This window comes from Eubalaena glacialis, chromosome 5 (assembly GCF_028564815.1).
Source record: "Eubalaena glacialis isolate mEubGla1 chromosome 5, mEubGla1.1.hap2.+ XY, whole genome shotgun sequence".
NCBI lineage: Eukaryota > Metazoa > Chordata > Mammalia > Artiodactyla > Balaenidae > Eubalaena > Eubalaena glacialis.
The window spans coordinates 77,341,787-77,360,451 of NC_083720.1; the positions used below are offsets into that span (position 1 = coordinate 77,341,787).

Genomic DNA, 18,665 nt, shown 5'->3' on the forward strand with positions numbered 1-18,665 from the left:
GCAATCCAAAGGTCCAACAACTAATAATTATAAACAAACTATGCCATATCTCATACAATGGAAAAGTATTCAGAAATAAAAAGAGAAAACTACTAACATAGATGAGTATCAAAAGCATTAATGCTAAGTGCAAGCTAGACCCCAAAGACCATATACTGTAGTATCCCATTTATATCATACTGTATAAAAGGCGAAATTGTATTAACAGAGAACAGATTGGTGGTTGCCAGGGAGAGAGAACTTTTCAGGTTGATAGGAATTTTCTGTATCTTGATTGTGGTAGTGGTTACAAAAATGTATACGTCCGTCAAAATTCAACATGTATACTTACGATGGATGAGTTTTAACATATATAAATTATACCTCAATAAATCTGATTTTTAGAAAGTATACTAGGTCAAAAACTAAAACCCAACTACCCAAAACCCAAAAGAATACTTAATACAAAATTGCTCAGGAAAATTGAGTATTATGTGAAGCTTCTAAAAACCAGTAGGGAGTTGTCCACATCCACGTAGGATGAAACAGTTTGCAGCAGGTCAACATTCTTCTTGAGGACAACTAGAAAAGCTAAATAAATTACAAAAAAACATATTTTTAAAGGCAGCATATAGATGTCTTTAAAACATGGGGGACAAGAAGGTCTACCACTCCAGGGAAGGGGGAATCTTTTAAAGGTGTTTAGATGATCTGCAGTTGCTTTCCCTTGGGGTATTTCCAGATTATGGGCTGAGGGTGAAGGCTGAAAACTTGAGACTTGGCCTGTACAAAACGTTGCTGCTGAGGAACCAAGAAACCAGGAGTGCTTTTGGTGTTCACACAAGGCTGGAGTAACAAAAACGGGAAACTGCAGGGACCTCAAGCTCAAGGCCAATATCTCTCACAGGACATTTGCTTAATTTTAAAACAATACAGGGTAAGCGGCTAAATAATAATTGAAAAACTTTGAAAAGCAAAGTGAAATTTTCCACCTTTGGCTCTGCTAAGGGGATAAAGACCCTTTGAAACGAAATGAAAGGCTTTGAAATGAAAGTCCTGGAAAACCACACCCTACAAATAAAGGAAAGAAGAAGAAGAATACCACCAAACTACTCAAATAGCAACCTAGCCTCTGTATAAATTAAGGTGACTGGCTCCCTAGTCTATCTGCCTAGAAGAAAAGATAAACACCCTCTGGCAGAACATACTTGGTGATGCTTGCTTTATTTTGTTTTTTAATTCACAATGTCTGGCATTCAATCAAAAATTACAAGACATAAACAAAAACAATCAACCAACTTGACCTAATTGATATTTACAGAACACTCCACCCAACAACAGAATCCACATTCTTTTCAAGTGCACATGGAGCATTTACTAAGACAGATCATATTCTGGGCTATAAAACAAATCAATAAATTTAAAAGGATCCAAGTCATAAAAGTATATTCTCTCATCACAAGAGAATTAACTTAAAAATAACAGACAGATCTCTGGAAAACCCTCAAATTCTTGGAAACTAAATAATATACTTCTAAATAATCTCAAGGCCAAAGAAGACATCAAAAAGTAAATTAAAAAGTACTCTGAACTGGATGAAAATGAAAAACATATATATATATTAAAATTTGTAAGCAATATTTAGAGGGAAATTTGTAGCACACATATAGTGAGAGAAAAGGTCACAAATTAATGACCTCAGCTTCTACCTTACGAAACTAGAAAAAGAAAACAAACCTAAAGTAAGTTAAAGAAAGGAATTAATAAAGATCAGAGTCCAAATAAGGAAACAAAAAACTGGAGAACTAGAGGAAATTGGTTAAACCAAAAGCTGATCCTTTGAGAATCTTAATAAAATCAATAAATCTCAAGTCAGACTGATCAGGGAAAAAAGAGAGAAGACACAATTTCCCAGTATCAGGAATGACACCAAATCTCTGCAGATTATACAGATACTAGATTCATGATATATTCTATAGCTATTTAAAGGATAATAAGAGAATATTATAAACAACTTTACTAATTCAACAACTTAGATGAAATGGACAAGTTCTTTGAAAAACCTAGCAACATATGAAGTGACAGAACCACACAACCACATGAAAAACAACAGAACAATATAAGTAGACCAATGGTTGATGCAGTTACTGAAATTAATAGACAAGCATTTAAATAATTATAATCAGTATGTTCAAGAGACTTGAAATCTATTAAAAATGTATAAAATAGGATCAAATGGATGTTTTAGAACTCGAAGTTTCAATGTAAAATTAAGAACACAATAGATTGGCTTGGAGAAAAAATAAGATAGTTGTTGGTATACTATAAGATAGGTCATTATAAGATACCCAAACTGAAATATAGAGAGAAAAAAAATTTTAAGAGAAATGTGAAACATGATGACAGGGTGTAATAAATGTTTAAATTAAAATCCATAAAGGAGGAGGGGGCAGAAGCAATAATTGAAGACATAATGACAGAGAACTTTCCAAAACTAAAAGCACCAAGCTACAGATTCAAAAAAGCTCTATGAACAAAGAGCAAATACAAAGAAAAACACAACTCAACACATCATAGTCAAACTGCTAAAAAACTATGACAGAGAAGGAAGGCATTCTGAGAAGTCTTTTGAAAAAATTAAAAGAATTATTAGCAAGACTATAAGCTGACACATTACCTTCAATAAGACTTTAACAGAAAGCCATAAGACAATGAAATAACTACTGACATAGAATTCTATACCCAGTGAAAATATAACTCAAAAAAAGGTGAAGGGGCTTCCCTGGTGGCGCAGTGGTTGAGAATCTGCCTGCTAATGCAGGGGACACGGGTTCGAGCCCGGGTCTGGGAAGATCCCACATGCCGCGGGGCAACTAGGCCCGTGAGCCACAACTACTGAGCCTGCGCGTCTGGAGCCTGTGCTCCGCAACAAGAGAGGCCGCGATAGTGAGAGGCCCGCGCACCACGATGAAGAGTGGCCCCCGCTTGCCACAACTAGAGAAAGCCCTCACACAGAAACGAAGACCCAACAGAGCCAAAAATAAATAAATTAATTAATTTTAAAAAGGTGAAATTAAGATGTTTTCAGACAAAAATGGAAAAATTCACTGTCAGTAGGTAGGCCGGTATTAAAATACATACTACTAAAGGAAGCTATTCAGACAGAAGGAAAATGATCCCAGACAGAAACAGAAATGCAGGAAGGAAGAACCCTGGAAAGGGTAAACATGAACAAAAATTGACTGTCCAAAACCATACTATCTTGTGGAGTTTAAAATATGTATAAATAAAATAAAGAACAATAACAATACAAAAAGGTTGGAGTATGAGTTAATGTGTAAGAAGCTGTCATTATTGGGGAATGGTAAAAGTAATAATTTGTATTATCTGTATCATAAGTAATTTGTATTGTAAGTCAAGTGTGCTTGTTTTAACCTCTAGAATAACCACTAAAGGTATAATGAAAGAATATATAACTAACTAATTAATAGGAGGAAAAACAGGAAAAATAATTAGATTAACACCAAAAAAAGAGCAAAATAGGAGGGATAAAAAGGAATGCAAAACAGATGACTCAAAGAAAAGTCAAAGTTGATAGTGGTTACAAACTTGGCTATTATCGGCAAAAATGTAAATGAATTTCAGTTGACCCTTGAACAACACAGGTTTGAACTCCACAGGTCCACCTGTACACAGATTTTTTTCCAATAGTAAATATTGGGTTCCCCAAAAAGTTCGTTCAGTTAATGATTACGTTGTTCAATAAATTTCTTGGTGAAAATGAAATACGTCTTTTATTTTTACTTAAAATCAAGTGAACTTTTTGGCCAACCCAATACTTCAGTAATAAACGATCCGTGGTTGGTTGAATTAAAGCATGCGGAACCCTGAATACTGAGGAACTGCATATATGGATGAACCATGGAGGGACCCACTATAAGTTATACGTGGATTTTCGACCTTTTCAACCACACAGAAGGTTAGTGCCCCTAACTGCCGCAATGCTCAAGGGTCAACTGAAAACAAAGTAAAAGACTAAGACTAGATAAAAATAATGAAAACATTACTTTACAAGTAAAGATATACAGAAAACATGATGAGAGGAAAAAAGCAGTTTATAAAACTGCATATATTCCACTTGCTATAAAATTGTAACATGTACATGTACATACATACACACGCACACCCACACCCGTCCCAACTGCCTTAGAAAATGCTGAAGAAAATATTAACAGAGCTTTATCCCTGAGATTTTGGGTGATTTTTTTTCATCATAGATTTTCTTTGTAGTTTTTGGTACTTTAACTCTTTCCCAAGGAACAAGACTCATTTTTATAAAAACCACAAAACTATTTTCAAAAGAAAAAAGTCTTAAGTTTTAATAATGATCAGCCCCAACAAAAGTAAGAGACTTAAAAAAATATATAAGAACGTGATCAAGTCTAAAAAGAAGCTAAACAATGTAAACCTGTTTCATACAATAAACTACTGGTGAAACAGACACCTTTATAATTACAGATATATTATATCATCACCATTTCTGATGGAGACAAAAATTACCATGTAAGAGTTGGAAATAGCATTTTCCATTAACTAATGTTTCTCTCATTTCTCTTCTTGCTTCTAATAAAATTTTGTGAAATTTCTATAGAACTACGTAAGTTAAAGTTGTAAAATAAAATTTGAGTTCTAACATATTTCATTTTAATTTGTGGGTTTTTTCCTAAATAACTTCTAATACTGTTTCAACTAAGATTTAAGTTTCGACATAGAAAAAAACAGTCACCGGTTTTCCATAAATTGATTTGGCAAAAGTATCTCAAAGAAATATGCAATACCAAGCACCTTGGCAACATCTTCTAATAACTTTTTCATTGTTCTGAGTCACATAAAAAGGTCAAGTACTCCCAAACTCTCTATGTAGATACAAAACTCTAAGCAACTTATTGAAATTGGAACTCCCCTCCAAAAAATGATAAGAGCCATGTTTGGTACACACTATGAAAGTAACAAAACAACAAATAATAACAGCTAACATTTACTGAACATTTAACTATGTGATAAACACTCATTATTCTAATTACTTTGCACATGTTGTTTAATTCTCACATAATATTATGAACTAGTATTATCTTCATTTTACAGATGAGAAATTGAGGTAATATTTGTCCAATCACTAGCAATAAAACCAGGATGTAAATGCCAAGCAGGCTAGCTATAGAGCTGTGCACTCTTCATCCCTATACCATGCTATAAATGTAACTAATTAAGACCTTTAAAGTAGTTTGCTGTCTTCGTTACTAAATTTCAGGTAATAATAAGCTTTATTTAGAATAAAACCAGATATTTTAGTAATCTGATCACGTCACTGAGAATAAATAGATGGAAAAAATAAACACCCCAAAATTTCCTATTTTCATGACAAAAAAGAAAAAAGCAAAAAGCAGTCGCTATCAAAAGTAATAGTCATACCCTAACACCATACACAAAAGTAAATTCAAAATGGATTAAAGACCTAAATGGAAGACCAGATACCATAAGACTCTTAGAGGAAAACATAGGCAGAACACTTTTTTTTTTTTAACATCTTTATTGGAGTATAATTGCTTTACAATGGTGTGTTAGTTTCTGCTTTATAACAAAGTTAATCAGTTATACATATACATATGTCCCCATCTCTCTTCCCTCTTGCATCTCCCTCCCTCCCACCCTCCCTATCCCACCCTCCCTATCCCACCCCTCTAGGTGGTCACAAAGCACCGAGCTGATCTCCCTGTGCTATGCGGCTGCTTCCCACTAGCTATCTATTTTACATTTGGTAGTGTATATATGTCCATGCCACTCTCTCACTTCGTCTCAGCTCACCCTTCCTCCTCCCCATGTCCTCAAGTCCATTCTGTACGTCTGAGTCTTTATTCCTGTCCTGCCCCTAAGTTCTTCAGAACCTTTTTTTTTTTTTAGATTCCATATATATGTGTTAGCATACGGTATTTGTTTTTCTCTCTATGACTTGCTTCACTTTGTATAACAGACTCTAGGTCCATCCACCTCACAACAAATAACTCAATTTCGTTTCTTTTTATGGCTGAGTAATACTGCATTGTATATATGTGCCACATCTTCTTTATCCATTCATCCAATGATGGACATTTAGGTTGTTTCCATGTCCTGGCTATTGTAAACAGTGCTGCAATGAACATTGTGGTACATGACGCTTTTTGAATTATGGTTTTCTCAGGGTATGTGCCCAGTAGTGAGTGGGATTGCTGGGTCATATGGTAGTTCTATTTTTAGTTTTTTAAGGAACCTCCATACTGTTCTCCACAGTGGCTGTACCAATTTACATTCCCACCAACAGGGCAAGAGGGTTCCCTTTTCTCCACACCCTCTACAGCATTATTGTTTGTAGATATTTTGATGATGGACATTCTGACTGCTGTGAGGTGATACCACACTGTAGTTTTGATTTGCATTTCTCTAATGATTAGTGATGTTGAGCATCCTTTCATGTGTTTGTTGGCAATCTGTATATCTTCTTTGGAGAAACGTCTATTTAGGTCTTCTGCCCATTTTTGGATTGGGTTTCTTTTTGACATTGAGCTGCATGAGCTGCTTGCATAGTTTGGAGATTAATCCTTTGTCAGTTGGTTCGTTTGCAAATATTTTATCCCATTCTGAGGGTTGTCTTTTCACCTTGTTTATGGTTTCCTTTGCTGTGCAAAAGCTTTTAAGTTTCATTAGGTCCCATTTGTTTATTTTTGTTTTTATTTCCCTTTCTCTAGGAGGTGGGTCAAAAAAGGATCTTGCTGTGATTTATGTCATAGAAATAGGCAGAACACTCTCTGACATAAATTGCAGCAAGATCTTTTTCAATCCACCTCCTAGAGTAATGAAAGAAAAAAAAACAAAAATAAACAAATGGGACCTAATTAAACTTAAAAGCTTTTGCACAGCAAAGGAAACCATAAACAAAATGAAAAGACAATCCTCGTGCAAATGAAGCAACCGACAAGGCATTACTCTCCAAAATATACAAACAGCTCATGCAGCTCAAAAAAACAAACAACCCAATCAAAAAATGGGCAAAAGACCTAAATAGACGTTTTTCCAAAGAAGACACACAGATGGCCAAGAGGCACATGAAAGGATGCTCAACATCACTAATTATTAGAGAGGTGCAAATCAAAACTACAATGAGGTATCACCTCACACTAGTCAGAATGGCCATCATCAAAAAATCTACAAACAGTAAATGCTGGAGAGGGTGTGGAGAAAAGGGAACCCTCCTACGTTGTTGGTGGGCATGTAAATTGGTCCAGCCACTACAGAGAACAGTATGCAGGTTCCTTAAAAAAACTAAAAATAGAGCTACCATATGATCCTGCAATCCCACTCCTGGGCATATATCCAGAGAAAATCATAATTTGAAAAGATACATGCACCCCAATGTTCATTGCAGCACTATTTACAATAGCCAGGACATGTAAGCAACCTAAATGTCCATCAACAGATGAATGGATAAAGAAGATGTGGTACATATACATAATGGAATATCAGCCATAAAAAAGCTCGAAATACTGCCATTTACAGCAACATGGATGGACCTAGAGATTGTCATACTGAGTGAAATAAGTCAAAGAAAGACAAATATCATATGATATCCCTTATATGTGGAATCTAAAAAATGGTACAAACAAACTGATCTACAAAACAGAAATAAGAGTTATAGATGTAGAAAACAAACTTACGGTTACCAGAGGGTGGGGGGGGGGTAGGAAGAGGGATAAACTGGGAGAGTGGGATTGACATATACACACTATTATATATAAAATAGATGACTAATAAGGACCTACTGTAACTCTACTCAATACTCTGTAATGACTTATATGGGAAAAGAATCTAAAAAAGAGTGTATATATGTGTATGTATAACTGATTCACTTTGCTGTATAGCAGAAACTAGCACGACATTATAAATCAACTATACTCCAATAAAAATTTTTAAAAAGTAATAGTCCTAGGAACCTGATAAAATATGTAACTTCCAAAAACAGGCAACAGAAGACACCTTAAAACTATTGCATTAAACTTTAAGATCATATCTATTTTCCCCTGAAAATAGTTTAACCTAACAGTTTTTCTCCCCGATTTAAACTAGAGGATATAGATACCTAAGAGTTGAATAAAATTTCACAGAAGTCCTATACACAGGTAATGTCAATTCTTTGGGTGAAAGTATTCTTTCTTGGTATTCAGACTTTCCTTTTAAGGAAGTTTTTTGGAGCCATCAAACAAACTCTCTGTTCTGTTGTAAAAAATGTTACAGCTTAAATTTTAATTGAGTGTGTGCAGACTGCTTCATAGATTCCTACCTTATTTGAAGGCTTATTCAAGAGCACTGCTATCCAAATCATGTATGCTCATGAAATGCAAAGTTACTTTAATACAATTCAAAGTTAAACCTACCTTAGAAAGAAAATATACCATTATAAAAATCTTGGAGTCTTCATTATTATGAATCAATATTAGATAATTTATCATATGCTTTTGGCATATTTTTTCAACAAAAAGCACAAGATTTCTGTTTAATCTCAACATTAATACAAATTCAGTATAATTCTACTTGAATTCTAATTCTTCTGAAGACTATTCTATTGAATTTTTTTTAAGTATCGACTCTACCGGATGACTAATGCTGTCACTTCTAAAAGTGACCATTTTTTAATAATTTTTTAAAGTATTTATTTATTTATTTATTTATTTATTATTTGGCTGCTCCATGGGGCATGCAGGATCTTAGTTCCCCGATGAGGGATCAAACCCACGCCCTCTGCAGTGGAAGTGCAGAGTCTTACCCACTGGACTGCTAGGGGAGTCTCATTGTTTATAATTTTAAAAACTGAAAACTTGCATCCAACAGAAATAGCCCAGTAAGTAAATTATTACACAAACATAAATGAGGATATCACATAGCTATTAAAAATAATAATGTTGTAGAAAAATACTGACATAAAAATGTTCAAGATTCACTGTTAAATGAATAGAATAGTTTGCACAACAGTGGACGCATTATGAGACCATTCTGTATATGTACACTTATAGACATGTGATGTGGCTAAGCAAAACACAGGGAGAAGATATTTCAGAAGGTTAACAATGGCGTCTCGTGGTTGTGAGAATTCCAGTGGTGTTTTCAAAATTTAATTCATGCTCTGCATGTTTCCCAAGTTTTCTACATTAGGGATACACTATTTTTATAACTGGGGGGAAAGAGATTAAGAAAGAAATAAGCTATTTACGTTACAGCCATATTTTAATGCAAATGATAAATTCTTAGCAAGGTATATGGTTTAACTCTCATTGTTGCAACACCCATTTGTGTTTTATTTTTTAAACACAAAATTTTGAACATGAATCAATCTGTATTTTCATTTTCTACTATTTTGGATGGGAATTAAAAGTGTACCTATCTGATTAAATGTGCCCTCTTTGAAAAAGATGGGAATTTTTGTCTTATTCTTGGATCTTATTAATATAAAAATGAAAAAATATTTCTGAAAAATAAAAGGTAAATCACATTCTAAACAGTATCCTATGAAAGTCAAAAATAATACATAAAAATTTATTTTTTACAAGTGATTTTTCTGTAGACTTCTAAGACTTAAAATAATAAGTAGACTTACATCTTTATGAAATACACACCTAAAATAACTAATAACTCAAAGTTGACACGATACTTATGAGGAGTTTAGGTAATTTAACATTCGCATAATCAAAAACATGGAGAAAAACAGCAATCTCTTACCCACCTAATTCACAGGAGTTATACCTAACAGAGCTATAAAAATAAGTAACAAATGGTTGTAAAGCAACCTACAAATATAAATGCCATTATAAAAATCGCAGTCAATTAGCAAGAATTAAATTGCTCTGACACTTAAAATGTATTCTATAATTCATACAACTCCATCTAGAATTTTAGACTCAGAAAAGGAGAAAATACAATGTCCACTGGTACAATGCTTACAAGAAACTACACTTTAAAATTATTTTTTTACTTTATGCATCTGCAAAGAACTGGAAAGAGACACAAACAATAAAAGGCAGTTTTGCTGTGGAACTCTGAGTTTTCACCATATTGTTGTTTGCTTTCATAGTTTAAAATACGTACAGCAAATAAATATTTTATTTGACACAGCACCAGAAGTAAAAATGTGGGGGAGAGGGGACATTAAATATGTGCTTTGAGGGAAAAAAACACGATAGGAAAAAACAACTTACTTTTAATACTAACACTGCCTGACATATTAGATGGTAGACAACAGTTAACTGGCAGAATTAAACCTCCTATTCTAAAATCCTGAAATCTAAGAGAGGCTGTATTATAATGATCAAATAAAACATCAAATGGTTCTTTCCAGTGGGAGAGAGTAAAAAGCAAACAAACAAAAATAAACTATCAATTAGTGTTCATAAGTGCCTGCTATGAGGATGCAATTTAACTCCTTACTTCCTTACCCCTTAAGAGCTAAGATTTGAGCTTTATAAGTTTGTTCTATCCTTTCTTAACTATTTAAAGCATTGAGATATCTACTCTCCCTCCAAACTCCATGCCCACAAAAATAAAAAGCTAGAAATAGTCTTACCCTTACAAACCTCATGTATGTTTTTCTTCTGGAATCTATCATTTCCTATCTTGTGTTATAATCATTACATACATGCTCTTTTAACCATACTAGATTTCAAACCCACTGAGGGCAGGGTCAATTATACTGCATCTTTCTATGTATCTCACATAGCTTAGTAAAGTGTCTTGACTAATACTCAACTTTCTATCACCTAAAAAGAATTAAGTCTTGGTAATTATTCGCAGCTTGGTTTAAAAAAACAAAACAAAACAAAAAAAACCACCACCTCTGGAACTATTAGAAGGGCAATGTTCTCTCTGAGTGGAAGTATGCATGCAACTTGTCTGCTGTCAGTAAAGCACAAACCAGACCAAAATGCCTCTTCTCCCCTTTCCGCTTCAAAGGCTGGATTCCATCCAAGGCTGGATTCCATCCAAGTCAATCAATGTCTCTTAGTTAAGGACAAAGCCTGCCTAGGTTCACTTCAGAGGACCAGGAGAGGCTGATGTAATCTAAGGGGCTTTCTAGTGGTCTGCAAGTACAGAATAAAATCAAAGCTTAACCTGTGAGCTACTGACCAGGTCAAAACCCAAAGAAAACGCTAGAATGTGGACCCTAAAGAGTCCTATAAAAGCCATGGAATCTATGTCTTACAGGTGAATTCAATCTACATCACATAAAGCTCACACCAGTTAAGACCTCACTACAAACTCTGTAAATGTACCCCAAACCAACCAGCCCCTCACAAGTGAAAAGATGAAAGTGTCCTAAGGTGTATACTACATGTTAAACTTTCTCACATACTCCAGGTCATTTCCCTGTCCTGTGGGTTAGTAACAGCCCACAGTAGAGGCAAACTGGCAAAGTAGACGATCAATCAATATAATTCTATTTTCAAGATTGAAAAGTCTATGTTTGTAAGTGCACAGAAAAAAGAAGTGGAAGGTTATATAACAGTGTTAGCAGCAGTTATTTCTGGGGAGAGATGTGACATAAAGTGGAAGTGTGCAAACGGCGTTTTCTCTTATTATATATACATTGTATTGTTTTAATTTTTCATGAACATTGACTTACTTCTATAAGGTTAAAAACAAAATTTTAAGTAAAATTTTGAAACACGATTCTGTTTTTTCAAAAAGACTGAATAGACCCACATGGAATTCAAACGAAAAATAAATGCCATTTGCAGAAGTTTGGCTACTAGAGACCTACAGACCAAACAGAAATAACACAATTATCCTATCCTACAAAATAAAAAGGAATGCTGGTAACATAACAAAAATGCCCATAGCAACTGTCACTCAGCATTCACTACTTTTGATTATACAACATTAGCCACCAGAGGAATTTTGAGTACCCACCCCCCAAAATTACATACTGCTTATAACAATCCATAAGTCGTAAAAAGTTTTTAGTGTTTTGCACCAACAGATCATTGACTATCGGTTTAGTTTTCCATAAGTAGTACTATATACATATATACAAATATAAATTTACATGTCACTGAGGTTCATGTCTGATTGCCTTGAGAAAAGCATTTCCCAATCTGAAAAGCAAACTACCTGGACAATCAATTCTTTTATCATTTTAATGGAGTGTTCATATTCTCCAACTATTTGTCATGACAACTTTGGAGTTAAAATAAGTAAAAGTAAAATTTTATACAACTATGATTCCTGCGGAAGAAAGGAAGGGAGGACAAACCATGCTCTGAAAACAGCATAATCCAGCCATAATGCCAAATGTAAATAACGTCATATATTTTAGCAAAGCAAAATAAGACTAAACATCTTTAAGAGTTAAACTGGTGACCTCAGCCTCTTAAAAACTGAAGTATAGATAGCCAAACTTATCCTAAACTTTCTTTCAATTTTAGTTCATTTTCCTAAAGAAAATTAAAAGAAACCATATTGAAAATAGCCAAAATTACCATAAATTAGGAAGGAAAGACAAGCAACAAAAAAACCACACAGCAAATTAATTTGGAGAGGAGAACTCTCTTTAATCTAGTTTATAAACCCATAATATAGTCACAAATATTTTAAAATATAAGGACATACAGTGTGCATGTCATTTCCCACTATCCCCTCATCAGGCTACTTCTCCCTCTGCCCCATCATTGTTAGTTTTCCACTATCCCTCCAGACTTTCTTTGTACTTAGAAAAACAAACACAAATCTGTATTCTTATTCCACGGGTGCCCCCTTAACACACAAAGTAGCACATTATTCACACTGTCCTACATCTTGCTTTTTTTCGCTTTATAACATATTTTGGAGATCTTTCCATGTCATTACACAGAAAGCTTCCTCATTCTTCTTTTCACAGCTGAGCATGACTAGTTCTACCACAACTTTCATCTATCTTCTTCAGGCTAACCTTTAATGACATTCTGTTCAGTCAACTACTTAACACCTGAGTTAATTTCTTCCCCCCCCCCCCACCAAAGATTTTAAAACAGAGAAAGCAACTCATTACCTAAATTTTATCCTTTTTAGAACGTTTATTTTTCAACCGGGTAGAGGGAAAACGCCGCACAATTTTCTCCTCTTATCACTTAAAATGAAGCTACAAATTAGAATGCAGACTTCAAGTGAAATTACCTTTTTTTGATTCGGGGGATCAGCATAATAGCCAAATCAACAATTACTGTAAAAGTTTCTTTACTTCTTGGGCTTTCCTTTCACTGTAAAAGAAGACATTGGTTTTTTTCTTTTTTTTTCTTTTTTTTTTTTTTAAGGTTAGAAAGGCTTAAAGTCGTAGAGCGTGGCATTCTGATAGCAAGAAACCGCCACCTGATTCGATCTTTCATTTGCCAGGTCAGAGGCCGAGGCTTTTACCTTTCAGGATTCTGCTCACTATTACTAACAGGACGACTTCTACACCGGCGAAAACGCACTCACGAATATAAGCTCTGCGGCGCTACGCGTTGGAAACTACACTCCTGGGGCCAGAGCTCCAGGACTAGCTAGAGACTCCGGCTTCGCCGGCGGGAAGGCAGCTAGAGGAGCCAGCTGCCGCGGTGACAGGGAGCAGGCGGGCGCGGGTGGACGGAAGGAAGGAGAAGCGGCGTCGCGCGGGGCACCCTCGAACCCGCGCAGTCGCTCGAGTCGGACGCGCGGAGCCGCGCGCTCCCCGGGGACCGAGCCCCGGAACCGCGACCACTAACGGAACCAGCCCACGGGCGGCGGTGGCCGCCGCACGGACTGCGGACCGCGGCGCGAGGGCCGAGGGCCGAGGGCCGGGAGGGCGGGGGTTCCCCGGAGAAGCTGGCCGTCCTGGCGCCCCATTGGGCTCCGCTCCAAACGTGCCCGAGTTGTGACAGGAATAAAGTGGGTCACAAGGCCTAACGGGTCCCCAGCGAAAGCCCTCTCCGCACCCGGTCTCCGGCTTTCCCGGCCGCTCTGCCGCTCGAATCGGCCCCAGCCCAAGAGCGCGCTCCAGCCACCCGGCCCCGCCGTGCACCCCAATCCCGCCCCTGCCCCGCAGGTAACCCCAGCTTTTCCGGAGGGCCCCTCAACCGCGGCGGGCCTCCGCCCCAACTCCCGAGAAAAGACATAGTAGGGCGACGGGCAAAACTTGGGCTTCAGCACCCGCCCGCCCCTCCCCTGGCCGCCGCCCCCCGGCCCCGTACACACCGCCCCCCGCTCCCTCCCCTTCCCCGCGCCCTCACCGTGTGGCTTGCGGCGGCTCCGGCTTCTTCCCTCCCCCACCCTGGAGCCTAGCTGCGGTGACTCGCAACAGCTAACCCGGCTGCGCCCGGAAGACGCCGTGGCTCCCAGCTCAGGCAGTACCTGCGGCTGAGCGGCGCCCCCCACCCACCCCCAAACAATTCACCGCGACTGCCTCCCGCTCCTCCTCCCCCTCCCTTTCCTTCCCCTCCTCCACCAGCACCGGTAGCACGCATGCGCCGCCCAGGCAAGCCTACCGGCGGACGTCAAGCCCCAGGCCCACCCGGTGGGGCGCCACTCACCGGGAGCGCGCACGCGTCGGCGGCCAGATTTCCTTCGCCCTCTCGGTCTCGGGTGTTTCCTTTTTTAAGCCGGTCGCCGCAAGCCGAGGCTGTGATTGCACTCCTTCTCGGCGCATGCGTCATCGGTGACCCCCCCCCCCTCGGGCTCCGACGGCCGGTGCTCTGCGTTCGCCCCTCCCCTCACTCTCCCTTTCCCCGGCGCGTCTCGGTGCGCATGCGACTTGCTCCGTTAGGCAGCCCTGAGCTGCGGAGGGGTTCCCGGGCGCCGGAGGAGACTCCCGCTCCCTTGGGCCGCGCGTTTGCGCGATACGCGGCCGCCGCCGGCCGTGCAGGAAAACCGAGATCGCCCTGGCGCTCCTTCCCCGCACCGGTTACTGGAAAGCAGGGGAGGCGGGGCCTGGTCGGCTGAGGGTGCGGCCGAACCCGGGAGTGTTAACTTTGGGTCAGGGCGGCTTTGGTTTTCACCCTGGATTCGAGGAGCGAGGAGGAGGAGAGAAAGGAGAGTTTCTTGTATGAGGGATCCAGAGGCCAAAAAGCGGACCCTCTCTCTCTTGAAAAGCAAATCATTTTGCCAACGCCAGGAAAAAATTTTCGGGTATTAGCGGGCGAAAGACTTTTTTCCCCTTCCAGTGGTATCACTTGCGTTCTGTCTCCTTGGACTGGAAGAGGGGATTTGTGAAGGTGACTGGATCTCCAGACTCTTCCCTTCCCCTCTCCTGCAGGTGCACTGCTTTAGTCGCTTCTTATTGGAGGGTGGGCCTGGGGAGACCGGACGTGAATCCTTGGCTGGAGGAGGGAAGCCAAAGAAGGTATGGATGTGCTCCTTTGGAGTTTTTTACCTGGCCCTAAAGACCAGGTGACAGTATAAAGGAAGATGGGAGATGAAGCAGTGGGGATAAACCAGGACCCTAATTTGCACTGCTTCCCATGTTAGAAAAACGTGTGAATATCTCCCCCTTATCTTAGGGGGAAATTACTTCCCTCGATGGTTAAGACACACTTGGTCCACAAGGGAAAGCACATTTCAGTAGTTGAAAATTATTGGAAAAGAGATCTTTTACTTTTCTAATTCCTAATAGTTTTCATATTTTAATGAATGTCCTTGGGGTTTGAAATAGAAGCCATTTTCTTGTTTCAATAAATAAACAACTGTTGTGACTATAAAATCCTCCCTTCGAGGTAGCATTCATCTCAGTAAACATTTCAAATTCTTGCAGTGTACTCAAGAGAAAAGGAACATCAGAATCGAGGAACTTATTCAGATCCCTGATCATTCACCTGAGGATTTTTCTGTCGACAGTGGGAAAGCATGATGGAGTCATCATATGACAGGATTTTAGTAGACATTTTTTTTCCTGCTTAGCAGTCTTTCCCTATTCTGATCATTTCCTTTGGAGAACTATCCTTTCTTCACTCTCAGACCATATGGCTGGGGCAGGACTCCAGAGGAAAACATATTTGAGTTAATCCTCTGCCTTAGGTTAGACTTACTAAGAAGGGTGATCTCTCTTTTCCAATGGATTTAAGTCTGGAAAAATGGAAGCCTGAAGCCATCTTCCCACTCACAGATTCTGAGAAAGAAGGCAACATGGAAGAAAGCAGATTCAAAAATGGAGATTTGGCCTGGAGACATGTTTGATGCCCTGAATCCATTGTGGACTAGATAATTCTGGAAATTTCAGCTAAGTTACTCAATAAATTCTTTCATGTATTTATTGCTTAAACCAATGAGAAGTTTTCTGTCACTTGCGATCATGAGTCCTAACATACTGGTAACAAGAGAGGAGGCAAGATTAATAATACTGATAAGGAAGGTTTCAACTAGACAAGAGGGTTTGAACGCTTTTCCTAGGATGTGGATGTTTGGATTTTATTCTAGAGAAAGTGATCTCATATTCTGCATCATCTAGAACCACATATCTTCAAAAATACCTTTGCCCTTTTTAATGGTTCCATTGTCCTCTTACTCACTAGGAATATATCATGTTCATCTTTGACTCCTTCCTCTCTTACTTTATGTATTTAATCATTTACCAAGACCTGTTGATAATCCCGTTTTTCTTCTCAGTCCTCTGCCACCACTCAGCCATTTCCCGTGGCTCAGTTCACAACTTATCTTTCTACCCATATTCTCTCCAAGACGAAAACTGTATATTTTTAATCACATTTCCAACTGCCAGACTCCACTTTTCCCTAAAAGAAAAATCCTACCTCATAGTTTCATAGACCCTAAATTGTCCCCCAGCCTAAATCCTCTCCTTAAACACAATTTATGTAATTCAAATATTGTTCATTTCTTCTTGTCCACCTTGCTATCATTTAAACTGAGCATTTCCAACTCCCTTCCCAGCTGATCTCCACAGTTGATGTCTTGATGGAGGCAATATAGCTTAGTGGCTAAGAGTACAGAATTGGGAATTAAAGGCCAGGATTTATTCCAGCCCCACTACTTAATATCTGCATGACTCTGAGTAAGTTATTTCTCTGTTCTTCACTTTCCTCATCTGTAAATAAAGGATAATAATAATCCTGTCTCATAGGATAATTGAGAGAAGATAAAGAATATAGATAGAGTGTGTGTGTGTGTGTGTGTGTGTGTGTATGGTACTACCTGGTACATAAGAAATCCCACATTGGCTATTATTAATGATGTTCCTTTTTGTGTAGGTCTTAGATCTCTTGCTCAATTTCTTCCCCTAGTTCCCTGTGTCCTTATGTCCTTTCTGTTCTTTCATAATACCTCTCTCATCCATCCTTTCCTTGACATTCCTAGTTTTACCACTATAGTTTAAGGTGAATTGGAACATGGGAAGTTTGATATGCATAATAGGGAATATACTGTTAGGGTTTTTTTTGTTTTTTTTTTAAGAATCCTTCATGGTTTAGTCAATTACTCTTATCCTTTCTAGATCCCTTTAAATAGAGGGAAGTCAATAATATGAGGTGGTATTATAAACTTTGTAATCAAAAGTCTAGGCTTAAATCCTGACTAATACTTACTAAGAGACACTGAGCAAGTTAAGTAATTTCTCTGAGCATCAGGGTATTTATGTGTAAAGTGAGAAGAAAAGCATCTCAGAATTGTGATGATCAAGTGTAAATTACAAACTACTGCAGAAAGGTTAGGTGATAAGGATGGGTGGTTTTAGATTTTTATGATTTGTTGTTGAAACCCTAGGCATGGTTGAAACAACTCATAGATTTGCAACTCCAGCCTACACCTCTCCTTTGGGTTCCAAACACATATCCAATTGTCTATCTGATGTCTCCTCTTGACTGTCTCAAATATCTTAGATGCTCCCTTCAATCTCTTCTCCACAGAGCAGCAAGAATATTCTTTTAAAAATATAAATAAAATCACATGTTCCTACTTAAAATCCTTATTGTTTCCCATTATATCCAAATTCCTAATTGTGGCCATAATAACCTCTTTGATCTAGCCCCTGCTACCTCTCCAACCTCATGTCCTACCATTTTCTTCTTTTCCTGTAACACTTCCAGTTCCTTGCTAATCTCTGTGTATTCTCAGACTTTGGTACATGCTGTGCCCTTGCCTGGACCACCCTCCTACCTTTTCTCCTGGCTGGTTCCTACTCAATCTTCATGTCTCAAAGATCTAACTACCCTATTTAAGAGGTCTCCCTCCTACCTCTCACCTGCCCCCGGCACATAGTACCCACAGTTATTCTCTATTACTGTGCTTTTTTTGATATTTGTTTTCTTATCTATTAACTATCTTCCCCCTGTCACCACTACATGGTAAATTCCAGGAGGCAAGAACCATGTGTTTTCTTCACCACTGTACATGCAGCATCCATTTCAATGCTTGAGTTAAATGAATGATTGAATGAATGAATGAATGAGATGAAAGTTAAAACATGCTAGAAGATTTTTAGGATCATTCTTATATTCCAAATTATGATTGTAGGCAGATTATAGTCTTGTCAGGAGGTAAACTTAGCAATGTGTATTAAAGTACAAAGGAGAGATAAACTGAAAACGGTTAGTGAAACACTAGTACTGTGTTAGTAATTGAGTATTTGAGGACCCACAAGAATATATAACACTGTAATAGACATAGCTAAC

General features: G+C 38.2%; 2 protein-coding genes across 9 annotated transcripts in view; one reads left to right on the plus strand and one right to left on the minus strand.

Annotated features, from left to right (window-relative positions):
• CLOCK (clock circadian regulator) overlaps positions 1–14,682 on the minus strand; it is a 142,350-nt gene extending 127,668 nt beyond the window's left edge. For 5 of the 8 annotated variants that reach the window (XM_061192321.1, XM_061192318.1, XM_061192315.1 and 2 more), the window contains exon 1: positions 14,580–14,682. The gene's annotated coding sequence lies outside the window, so the exon portion shown is untranslated. Of the gene's footprint in view, positions 1–13,209; positions 13,293–14,279; positions 14,372–14,579 lie in introns of those variants that run through there. The other 3 variants (XM_061192316.1, XM_061192317.1, XM_061192319.1) reach the window with 3 other exon arrangements.
• Positions 14,512–16,247, plus strand: LOC133091790 (uncharacterized). Its single transcript, XM_061191005.1, has 4 exons — positions 14,512–14,745; positions 14,813–15,174; positions 15,302–15,388; positions 15,797–16,247. Exons 1-4 carry the CDS (start codon positions 14,512–14,514, stop codon positions 15,906–15,908), a joined length of 795 nt encoding a protein of 264 aa, XP_061046988.1. The 3' UTR covers positions 15,909–16,247.
• The last annotated feature ends 2,418 nt before the right edge of the window (positions 16,248–18,665 follow it).